Source organism: Ursus maritimus, unplaced genomic scaffold, assembly GCF_017311325.1.
Source record: "Ursus maritimus isolate PB19 unplaced genomic scaffold, ASM1731132v1 scaffold_9, whole genome shotgun sequence".
NCBI classification, from domain to species: Eukaryota; Metazoa; Chordata; class Mammalia; order Carnivora; family Ursidae; genus Ursus; species Ursus maritimus.
In genome coordinates, this window is record NW_024427107.1 from 45347967 (window position 1) to 45360630 (window position 12664).

Consider the following 12664-nt stretch of genomic DNA (forward strand, 5'->3'; position numbering starts at 1 on the left):
TGACTCTGGGTCTGCCTCTGGAGCCCATGTCTTAGTCACAACACTAAGCTGCACTGTCTCCTTGCTCTGTCTTGCCAGAGAAGGGTGCAGGAGATCTCCCCGTGATGTGCACAAAGGCCAGGCCCGGAAAAGCAACCCCTCAGGCACTGATCATTTGTGGAAAGGCCAGTACTTAAAGGAGCGTTTCCCTAAGACATGAGAAATCAAACCACGGGAGAAGAAAAATTCAACACATACTACATTTTGAGTTGGAAAAGGCTTATTTAATGGGTCTAAAAGAGGGATATTCTCCATTACAAAAGACGAATGGGAAATAGATGACTTCTAGAATTTTTATTTACTATCTTTAAGGAAAACAAGTGCCGCCATGAGAAGTAATGAAGTAAGTCTCTAATTGCTGATCTTAAAATATAGATTTTAAGAGGGAAAAATCAACTTACAGAAGAAAAAATCGTTTTTTCTTGTGCAATGAAGGATATCAGTGGGATAGTTGGTATAGTTTCAAAAAGGTCTCTAGATTAGATAACATTATTGTACCAATGCTAATTGCCTGATTTTGATAACTGTGCTGTGGTTGTAGAAGAGAATGTCCTTGACCTTAGGGAATACACACGAAGTACTTAAGGGGAAAGTGGCTTGTGCAGGTAACACAGGCCTCTCAAAAAATTACATATAGTACACATACGTATACCACGAAATTGAGGGGATGATAAAGCAAATATAAAATGTTAGCATTTGGGAAATCTGGGTGAAGACTCTACGAAATTCTTTGCATTATTTCCGCCCTTTTTGGTAAGTCAGAAATGCTTTCAGGTTAAGTTTTTAAGAATCGGGTACCAAAAAGTATATAGAGTACATTCCAATTTGTGTTTAACAAACAGGAATGTGCCTACACACCAGCAGACACAAAACTTGTTTCCGAGAAACACATAAGCCATTGTGTTTACTTCTAGAGGCCTGGGGGGCTGGGCTGGAAGGGAATGTGCCTTTCATTGTGTACTCTTCGGACAGGTTCTTTTTTAAAAAATATGTTGGGGGCGCCTGGGTGGCACAGCGGTTAAGCGTCTGCCTTCGGCTCAGGGCATGATCCCGGCGTTATGGGATCGAGCCCCACATCAGGCTCCTCTGCTATGAGCCTGCTTCTTCCTCTCCCACTCCCCCTGCTTGTGTTCCCTCTCTCGCTGGCTGTCTCTCTGTCAAATAAATAAATAAAATCTTTAATAAAAAAAATAAAAATAAAAAATATGTTGTGTATATACCCTTCCACATTTTCAAAACCTTTAAATACTTGAATGTCTTGAATGTCAATTTTGCTCTTTCTCCCCAACCCCCCGTTTTTGAGAGGGCTCCGTTTTGCCAACCACAGTTTTGCTGTGCACAGCATATGCAGGATGAAGGCAAGGGGCAAGGACCGGGGCACTGCAAGCCCCACGGGGGTCAGAGCAGACCTCCGAGGCTCCCTGGTGAGGACAGAGATGGACACGCATCTCTGGTATTTCCTGAGAGCTTTCAGGAAAACAGTTCTTCTCATCCCTCTGTTTTGGTCTCAATCCAGGTAATAGGTCTTTGACTTCTACAATCAAAGCCAACATACAGCACCCAAGGGCAAATCTGAAAACAGAGTATTTTTAAAACCAAATACAAAGGCCATATTTTGTATGATTCCATTTATGTAAAATGTTTGGAACAGGCAAATCTATAAAGACAAAAATTAGTATAAGGGGTGATAGAGGCACGTGGGGCAGGGGAATAAGGAGTGACTGATAATAGGTGTGAGGTTTCTTTTTGGGGTGACAAAAATGTTCTCAAACTAGATTATGGTGGGTGGTTACACAATTCTGTAAATATGCTAAAAACCATTGAATTGCACACTTTAAATGCACGAATTTTACGGTGTACAATCTGTATCTCATTAAATCTGTAAAAATAAAATCCAAATACATACCATTCTGCAAATACTGTTCCAACTGGTCCCTCCTCTCCTCAGCCATGGAGGTGGTCATTGCAAGGTAGTACTTTGGTGGGAAGCGTGGCAGGCAATTTCCAAAGACCCGCCTCAGCTAAAATATCCAGAAAACATACGGTTAAAGCAAAGAACCTCCAATTCGAGGTTAATGAGACACCGAAGCCTCCTCGTAGGGCAAGTCTCACTCTAGTACTTAATTTAAAATGAGCCCTTCCTGGTGGTCAAAAGGAAGAAAAGGGGATGCTTTGATTTTCTTAAGGAGGAGTTTATTTCAGGATAAGTTTCTGAAGATACTATTAGACATACTATGGACTGACCTCTCCAGTCTGAGTTCAGTAGATTTGGGATACATTTTAATTTTTCATTTGTTTTTGCAAGACTGCCCACCACTCACACCACACAATGTTTCTTTAATTCATTCCCCAGTAGTATCTGTGATACCAATGATGATAGTTAGGAATTGAATTCCCCACCCCACGTCCACCAAATCTGAACATAACAGCAGATGGTCACAGCATGCTATCCGATATGGTATCCCCCAGCCAGTGCTAATGGGCACTGGGACTAGGGCTAGTCTGAATTGAGATAGTCCATCAGTATAAAACACACTCCAGACTGCCAAACTTAGTACAAAGAAAAAGTAAAATATTTCACTAATAACTTCTTATATTGATTATATGTTGAAATGGTAATATTTTAGATATACTAGGATAAATAAAGTGTATTACAATTAATTTCACCTGTTTCTTTTTATGTTTTTTAATTGGGCTAACAGAAAATTTTAAATTACATATGTGGCTCACATCTTATATTTCTATTGGACAGTGCCGGTTTATAAAATTCCTATAAGGCTGACATATGATCCCAGTAGAAACCCGGAGGCCCTTCCCACCCTCCCAACCACCCAAATATTGATCTAAGACCAAGGTGACCATTATTTTTACGCAAGCTAAATAGTGGGTATATCAAAAATATGTTTTAAATTAAGACAATCAAAGATGCATCTTCCTTCATTCCAGCCCTACATTTACAGTGACAGCTTGAAGACAAGCCACAGCATCATTCTCTTTAAACTATGACTATGAGAAAGGAGGGGCGCCTGGGTGGCTCAGCCAGTTAAGCCTCTGACTCTTTTTTTTTTTTTTAAAGATTTTATTTATTTATTCGACAGAGATAGAGACAGCCAGCTAGAGAGGGAACACAAGCAGGGGGAGCGGGAGAGGAAGAAGCAGGCTCATAGCGGAGGAGCCTGATGTGGGGCTCGATCCCATAACGCTGGGATCACGCCCTGAGCCGAAGGCAGACGCTTTAACCACTGTGCCACCCAGGCGCCCCAAGCCTCTGACTCTTGACTTTGACTCAGGTCGTGATCTCAGGGTCAGGCTCTATGCTCAGCCTGCTGGAAATTCTCTCTCTCTCCCTTTACCCCTCCCCCCCGGAAATAAATAAATCTTTAAAAATAAATAAATAAATAAATAAATAAATAAATAAATAAAATATGAGAAAGGAAACTAGTCAGAAATCAGGTTTTAACATGGTACCTCTGGAGAAGAAGGGCTAAAACTCTTACTATTGCCATAGTCAGTCGGTTAAAGAAAATGAAAACAGATTTAAAAGAAGCAAACAGGTAGGAATTTTAATTCCATGGCCTTTGTCACAAACACAGTGTGTATCTGGTGACTATTTACCTAGCTTCAAAAGACATCAAGAATCTTACCAGTTCTCAGGGCACCTGGGTGGCTCAGTGGGGTATGTGTCTGCCTTTGGCTCAGGTCGTGATCTCAGGGTCCTGGGATCGAGCCCCACACTGGGCTCCCTGCTCAGTGCGGGGTCTGCTTCTCCCTCTTCCTCTGCTTCCTCCCCCCTGCTCATGTTCTCTGTCTCTCACTCTCTTTCACATAAATAAATAAAATAAAATAAAAACAAAAAACAAAAAACTTACCAGTTCTGTCCACCTTCACTGCCATCACTCTGGTCCAAATCACTGTCCTCTCTTTGCCCCATTACTGCAGCGGCTTGACAACAGATCTCTCTGCTTCTGCTCTTGACCCCCTTCAGTTTATTCTTAATACAGCATCTAAGATAACATTCTAAAAAGGTAAGCTAGATCAATCCACTTCCCTACTCAGAATCCTTCATGGCTTCCTACCTCACTCAAGGAAAATCCAATATCTTTGCAATGGCCGAGAGCTGTGCCATTCAACATGTCTACTGGCCACCTGTGACTACTTAACCCTTAAATCAACTAAAACGAAATGAAATTTAAAATTCAGTTCCTCAGTTGTGCTAGCCACATTTTAAATACTCAACAGTATTTGTGGCAAGTTGCTACTGAAGTGGACAAAGCAAACACAGAGCATTTCCATCAGTGCAGAAAGTTCTATGGAACAGCATTGGTGTTCTAGAAAGGTTAGTACATGCCTGCCTGTAGGTGAGAGACATCACGTAAATGGATGGCAGGTGATGGGAGTCAGGTTTTTCACTACTGAAGTGAGAGTTTTCAGATAAGCAAGGGGAGTAGGCTGGAATGATCCCTGTGGTGATGGATTATAGTTGGAGATCTTGGTATGAACGCATGTTTAGCTTAATGTAGATACAGATGGTTACATATGAAAGGATTTATAGATATGTGGATACACATATTTCCTTGCTCTATCAGCTAAGAGGCCTGGAAGTGACAACACTATAGTAGCAATGAATATACCCTAGTCCGAGATCTTGGTTTCTCTTAACCATTCCCCAACTAAAGCAACCAGGACTCCATGAAGAAAATAGTTAATTTTTAGGACTGAAGCAGGAAATATAGAAGAGGAATCTGGAGCATCTTGTAGCACCAGAAAACAAGGAAGCGCTCAAAACAAAAAAATTAACAATGGGGACGTGTGCTCTAGGGCAGCAATAGGACATTAGGTTAACGCTAAAGAAATATAAGTGAATTGTGGGCTCTAGTTAATAATAATGTATTAATATTGGCTCATTAACTATAACAAATGTTCCATACTCACAGGAAACAATGCGGCAAGCTGGGTGCGGGGATATATGGGAACTCTCTGTATTATCTTTGCAATTATTCTGTAAATCTAAAACTGGACCACAAAAATTAAGGTTTTTAAAGAAACGAAACCAAACCCTGATGTTCTGGCTTCTTGAAAAATCAGAGGTTCTGGAATCACTGGGTTCACATTCCTCAGGTAATCATCCCCTTTAGAGGAGACCTGAGCAGTTCCCACCAGTCCCCGCTGCCTCTCACCTGATCCATGCCTCTCATTTCAATTACCTGCCTGACCCCTATAGCCATCGAAGTTTGCAACCTTTCCTCCTTTAAATCTGGTAGTATAAAATATTATAGCAACAATTCTTTTTTTTTAAATTCAAGGCAATTTTCCTGTTATGCCAAACACTGCCCAAAGACACCCCAGTTGGAGCATCAAACCAGGCAAGGCTGCTCAAACAACCTGGGATTTATGTACCCATCGCTGTTAATTCCACTAAATAGGAGAAGAAAATTGTCTTCTTTGCATGTGACTATTTTTGCTAGTGGATTAAGCGATCTTTAAGAGGCAACTGTCTTCCTAGGCATGCATTCATAAATGTCAGATGCTCCCAATGGTTTGAATCACAGCAGCCTTGAGCCACCAGAGCCGTCAGGGTTTTCCATGGGCAGGAGAGCATTTTGGGGAAGCCCCTACCATAAGGCCAAGAGCTGCGGTAAAAATCACCGAGGCTTAAGGTTCTGATAGCCAACACAGCCCAAACTCTCCCAGCAGGTTTTACAACCTGAGCTGACTTCTCAAGGAATCTTTCCCCTCCCCTCTCTAATACTGGTTTAAGGGGGGGAGATAAACATATAATAAACTGAGTAGTTAGGTCTGCCAAATATCAATCACTGACTCCCCAAGTGCTTCAACTCCATCAAAATATAACCTTTTCTACTGGTCTCAGCACAGTTTAGCTATGAAAACCAATAGCATACTAAGAATTACCTGGTATTGGAGTTTAGCCCAAAGACTCTTTCCAAAAATTGTTCAAAGATCTCCAAAAGAAAACACACCTCTTTTGTTCTTTTATTATGAGATGTCTTGTTTGTTTGGGGGTTTTGTTTGCTTTTGAAAGACCATGTTTAGATAATATATATTTTTAATCCCAGCACAATCTCCTGCAGGGATTTCACCATCACACGGTTCTGCCTTTTAACATGAAGAGGACTTTACTGGCCAGTGGAAAATATGACCTCCTTATGCACCCCCAGCCCTCATACTTATCCCAAAGTGGTGACCCGGGACAAGTGGAATTACAGACACAAATGGTGTCCTTTCTAATGCTTATCCATCCACCTCTCCAAGACCCCTTCGAATCAACACCCCAGATTTACCAGATAAAGGGCCACAGCTCAAAGCAATCCAGAATGTGGCATCTGGTACCGAAGAACATTAGCCCAGAGCTTGTATATTATCCCATTAGTTCCTCAAAATAGCCCCATGAGACAGAGGGTCATCATTACCGTCAACATGTCATCCTGCCACCCTCACATCAAAGTGACATGACAGTCACAGTGACCTGAAGCTCAGGGAGATGAAGGGACTTTAACCAAGGTCCTATAAGCTAATGACTGGCAGATTTTCATTACTTTTTCCTTCTCTCCCTCATTATCCTCCCTTCTTCCTCTTTTCTCCTCTTCCTTCTCCTCCGCCAAATCTCTATTGAACCTCTACTAAAGGAGGATTCGTGCTGGGTATACTATGCCTACAGCCTTCATCCCTTCTTTCCTTTAAATATTGGGCTTTTGTAACTAGAGCAGGGGAAGGAAAATATATACACAAAAGGAGGAACATGACAAGGTCTAAACACAAAGTGACACAGGAATCAGAGAAACGTATCTCATGCAGTCAAGGAGGACTTCCCAGAGGAGGTGAGGCTTTGAGATTGGTCTTGAGAAACTGCTGGTCCCTGACCAGTGGGCCAGAAAGCAGGGGTCTTCCCAGGATGGGGAAGTGAGGTAGACAGAGGTAATGAATGGTCCGGCCTGATACAAAGAGGGGAAAGAAGGAGACTGGGTCAGCACCAGGCAAGGGGGAAGACCAAACTAGCACTTAGGGCCTTACACAGAATTTCCAACCCCATGGAAAGATCCTTCGCAAGAATCTATGGCTTGCGCCCGTTGCCATATCTGATACTGGCAGAATGTTTGCAAAGCGGCAGGCATCCTTTTCATAGAGTCCAGCGTCGCTCACACAGGGTGGCCTCATCTTTAACACTTGGTCAAAATGAGCCAGTTAAATGTTTCCTTCTCAGATCTCTTTAAATCCCTTAGAGGAAGGTGTTGTAGGCAAGAGCAGAGCATAAATCAAACTGGTTTTATTTAGGCAAAGGCTCAGAGAGAAGTCAGGTCAGGCAGGTCACATGGCAGAGAGATGACATGGCACTCAGGCAGTTCACATGGCAGAGAGATGACATGGCACTCAGCAGCAGAGGGGCAAGCTGCTGGAAGGAACCTCACCGTGGGACACGGCTGCAGGCAATGACTTCAGAGGGCACCAGTCACAACTGACATCTCGAAAACGCAGCCAGGTTCAGTCTCTCCGGAGTCAGTCTCAGATGCAGTAGCCTCCACTCAGACTGGCAGAGAAAGAGCAGGGGCCGCCTCACCTGGGCAGGTGCCCTTCCTCGCACTCAAAGTTATCCAATATACAAAATAGAAATCCAATACTTCAAGTCAGAAATCACGTGTGCTGAGGCACCCGGGTGGCTCAGTTGGCTAAGCATCTGCCTTTGGCTCAGGTCATGATCTCAGGGTCCTGGGATCGAGCCCTGCATCAGGCTCCCTGCTCAGCTGGGAGCCTGCTTCTCCCTCTCCCTCTGCTGCTCCCCCTGCTTGTGCTCTCTCTCTCACACACACTCTCTCTAAATATAATCTTCTAAAAAAAAAATCACATGTGCTCAAGTGCTGTCTGCACGTATACCACAGTGCATGCCCTCTAACAGGAACTTGGTAAACATTTCTTAAGTAAATAAATCAATCAGTTAATTCTATAAGATGACATTTTTATTCTATCAGGATAGAGAACTTCCTAGGAAATACACTCAAATGCACACACAGATGGGGCCTTTATGGTTTCCTTTTTTTTAAATGGTGTTTTGTATTAAATCATATTAAGAGTTCTGAGCCATTTTCACATCTTCGGTGAAACAAGAAGAAAACGATCTAGCTGAGAAGGGCCTGAAAGACAACCCCCAAACTTTCTCCGACTCAGGGTTGCCAGACAAAAGACAGGATGCCCTGTTGAGTATGTCCCAGTGACTGCATGGAACTACTCATCTAACAACCTCTTTGTTGTTTATCTGAAATTCACATTTAACTGGGGAGCATGTGTTTTTATTCGCTCAATCTGGCAACCTCAGACTATACACAAAATGGGAGTCATGATGATGAGTGTACCGCTGACCCCGAAGACGCTTGGTGGGCAATCTGAATAAAATCCTGCTCCTGGAATTCAGACAGAAAGCAGACCTTGATTGCCTGGGGTGAGAAGCGGAGGGAGAGGATTGAGGGCAAAGGGGCAAGGGAACTTCTAGAGTGCAAAACCTTTTCTTTATCTTGATTATGGTGGGAGTATTGTACACGTTTACCAAAATTCACCACCCTGAACACTGAAAATTGGGAAATTTTATGTTATTCCCAAATAGAGTAATAGCTTGTTACTAAAGTAACCCAATTGTTTTACTGATACAATTTATTAACTTTAGTAAGAAACCACAAAATATAATGGGCCAGCGCCATTTCTGGAGATCAAATCTTGGCTCCAATACTTACTAGCAGTTTGATTTGGGGCAAGTTGTGCCCTTGTTTTCTCCTCTGTTAAATGAGGCTAATTATAATCCTAGCTCATAGAACTGTTGTAAATATTAAACCTGCTATTATTTGTAAAGCTCCTGGCACCAAACTTAACACACAGTAACTGCCTGTGTTTTAAATGAATAAGGCAAATAGCCACCTAAGTTCTAACTAGTTTCTTTAAAATGAAGTTGTTGTTACTGCAGGAGGAAAAAATGCTAAGTGCAAGGTGTAAAATAGTTGGAAACTGGATAAAGAAATCTCCACTTTTAGACTTCGAAAAATTTGGGACAAATATGAAGTATTAATTAATTAATATCTACTCTATACCCTACATCGGGCACCAGGCTATGGCAATTCAATATTTAAGAGTCCACTGCAGTGGGGCGCCTGGGTGGCTCAGTCAGGTATGCATCGACTCTTGGTTTTGGCTCAGGTCATATTCTCATGGGTCCTGAGATTGAGCCCCGTGTCAGGCTCCACGCTCATGGGGAGTCTGCTTGAGATTCTCTCCCTCTGCCCCTCCCACCATGGGCGTGCCTTTCTCCCTCAAATAAATAAAACTTAAAAAAAAAAGAGGGGGGATGCCTGGGTGGCTCAGTCGGTTAAGTGTCTCCCTTTGGCTCAGGTCATGATCCTGGGGTCTCGGGATCGAGCCCCACATCAGGCTCCTTGCTCAGGGAGGAGCCTGCTTCCCCTCTGCCTGCTATCCCTCTGCTTGTACTCTCTCTCTTTCTGACAAATAAATAAAATCTTAAAAAAAAAAAAAAGAGTCAACTGAAGTGAATAACAGTTCGTTGTTCATGGCTTCCAAAACAGAAGATCGAGAGTAAAAGTTTACTCACTTTATGTCTCTCCTCCTGAACCTGCTAAGATTCGACAGGTCTTAGTTTTTCTGAAACCAAGCATTTCTTCTGAGTCTGTTGATTAAGGAGGGCCAGATTCAGGAATTCTTCAAGCCTCTTGGTCAATAAATATTTACTGATCATGTTCCATGTCCCAGGCTCTGGGAGAAACTGGCCCCTACGCTTCACAAGTACTCTGGGAAGTGGACCCTCATAACTACCTATTTGCTTATTATTTTTGATGAAAAAAAATTGAAGGTCAGAGAAGAGGTAAGGCGACCAGCCAGGAAGCGGTCAGTCAGTTCCACACCCTCCTGCTCCCACTGCTGTCTCCTGCTTTTCAGGCTGTGAACGGCAATCTCCCCAATCCCACCTCACACTAGAGGACACAGATTAGTGGGGGAGATGATACTTCAACTTCTTCCTCCAAATACCCAGCACACCTATACTTTCTCTTCTCTTAAGATCTCCATCTGCCGACCTCAGCAGTCCTCCCAAATCCCCAGACACGTTTTGGTCACAAGTAGTTTCTCATTTGCAGAAGTCTGAATCCATGCCCTTCCTCATTGAGTCAGCCCACCAACATCCCTGAGGACCTTCTGGGGCAACCACAGCAGGTGCTAGCAATTCAGAGAGGACCGCACAAATTACAAGCACATTACAAGATTACAAGCACATTACACCTGTTTTTTGTTGACTCCAAAGAAACGTAATCATGCCTTGAAAATAGACTTTTCCAATGCCCTCTGATATGAGCAAGAAGGCTCAATGCAATGTTTGCAATAGTAAAAAAAAAGAAATTGAGAGCTGTCCTTCGACAGAAGGTGTATCTACTCACTAGGAACCCAGATTGCCTGGAAGGATTCTCCCAAAAATGTTAATAGCTGTTGCCTGGGAAAGTTTGTTTCTTGGTTTTGTTTTGTTTTGAGTTTTATTTATTTAAGTAATCTCTGCCCCAACCTGGGTCTCAAACTCAGGAACCTGAGTCTCAAACTCAGGACCCTGAGATCCAGAGTCATATGCTCTTCCCACTGAGCAAACCAGGCTCCCCTTTCTTTCTAATTTTGGGTATATTCTCTTTTTAAAAATTTTAATTAAAAAGAAAACACAATGCATAGAGATAGAGGGAGGGTGCAGTTTATTTCCAAACTTTCTTTTACTCCTCCAACCCATTTTGAAGACTTGCAACACTTCCTTATTAGGACAATAAGAGCAGGTTAAAAAATCAGGCTGCCTCCCAAAGAAAATGCCACCAGGCCATCAGAGTGAGAAACTACAGTGGGAAACGACCTCCTGTCTTGATAAGTCATGTTTCCCGGGTTTCCCCCCTGCCAGTACTTGAAGCCTATAAATACACGAATTTGAAAACAAAAATAGACACACCTTTTTAAAGAAGTAAGCCTAAGAAACTCTGGGAGAGAGGAGATTAAATACTTATGTACAGGATTCCTAAGGCACCTTGGTCTAGACTGAGTATGCTCATTTTGAATGGGGACATTGTCCTGGGGAACAGCTGGCACTGAAATGGAGCCCACCATCCCCCAGCACCCTGCCAGGTGGGGCTGCTGGGGATCATTGGGCTGGAAAGGGGTTGGGAGAATGACCTGAGCCCTACTGCCTCATCTCCCAGCTGTAGAAGGTTAGGAGCCGCAACCTATATAAACGGAGCGCTGTGCCAAGCAACACAGACCAGGAGTTCCAGATCGGTTACGGATCAGGGGCTTGGAGCCCTCAAAAAGTCCGGTGTGCTGGGGCGCACTTTTCCTCACCTGCCTCGAACTGGCTCACCTGTTCGTTCCAACGATGCAGTTGGCTGTAGCGCACCCTGCAGAAGAGGTAGCCGTCCAGGTACACGGAGTACAGCTGCCACACAGAGACACACCGTCCCGGATTAGCTGAGCGAGCAGGTGAGCCCGGGCCCCGCCAGGTTACCGACCTTCCCCCAGCCCCATCGGACCCTGGCCCCCAGCGCACCACGTAGCGCCCCCCCAGCGGGTCCGGCCGCTGCTGAGACACCGGGATACAGAAGTGCATCTTCATGGCTCCGGCCGCCGCCCGGAAACAGCGCCGGCAAGCCGAGCCGCGGGGGCGCGTCGCGAGTCTGGGCTCCGGGAGCAGCTGCGCTGCGGATGTGCAGCAGCGCGGTCCTAGTCTCGGAGCCCTGGGGCGGTGGCCGCGGGGGGCGGGGGGTGCTGGCTACACCGCCCCGGGCGTCGGCAGGTGGGGCGGCCCCCGAGCCACGCCGCCTCTAGCCCCGCCCAGCTCTGGCCGAGCGCCGGGGTCCCGGGGCCTGCGGGGAGCTGGGCTCCCGGGGGCGAGGCGGGGCCTGGGACGGAGTACACGCCCGCCAGGGGTTTCACCCTGGGGTGTGGACGTCTCCGGGCTCCTTGGCGGGAAAATCGTGCGTGCGTGCCTGGTGCGTGGGGAGATAGAATTCTTCTCGGGAGAGGCTCCTAGGTTTTCTTCAGATTTTCATCAGAACCCACAAAAGTTTAAAACGGTTGCCTCAGCCACATAAATGTCCTGACCACGTGCCAACCAAGTAACTACTTCCCACCCTGCCCCAACATCTCGGGGTGGGGCTACTTGCTGGGGTGGGGGGAGGAAGGGTGCAGGGGAATGCGCTGGGAGGAGAAACCTGCTTTCTCCAAGGGTCCGTCCGCTCCAGGGCCCCATTCTGACTGCGTGGCTTGGGGAATGTGCCGCCCCCCTTCCAATGGGCCTATCGTGTTAGGGGGGGAAGGGGGAACAAGAGACAGATCCCTTGCAGATGCACCCTCAAGCTCAAAAAGTTGAACTTTTCTCCAAGTAGGTGCCCAGACAGGACTGGGGGGTGGGGGGAGGTGTGTTCTGTTACCTCTCGACAATGCCTGCATGCAGTGCGCTGTGAATTAAGATTTTCGAGAAGTACATAAATCTAGTAGTTGCCCTAGGACTAGCGCAATTATACTAGCTTTAGTTTTGGGTGGTAACATTCGTTAAATCTAACGCTTAAGGTATGCCATAATATTTATAACCCCG

At 45.0% G+C, this 12664-nt stretch overlaps 1 protein-coding gene across 1 annotated transcript in view; it reads right to left on the reverse strand.

The window, feature by feature from the left end:
- Nucleotides 1-11683, reverse strand: part of SNX31 (sorting nexin 31) — a 63103-nt gene extending 51420 nt beyond the window's left edge. Inside the window, exons 1-3 of the mRNA XM_040625536.1 lie at nucleotides 11618-11683; nucleotides 11432-11506; nucleotides 1946-2060 (exon numbers count right to left, since the gene is read on the reverse strand). Of these exons, the coding sequence (XP_040481470.1) occupies nucleotides 1946-2060; nucleotides 11432-11506; nucleotides 11618-11683 (256 nt within the window). The remainder of the gene's footprint in view (nucleotides 1-1945; nucleotides 2061-11431; nucleotides 11507-11617) is intronic.
- Nucleotides 11684-12664: the final 981 nt, after the last annotated feature.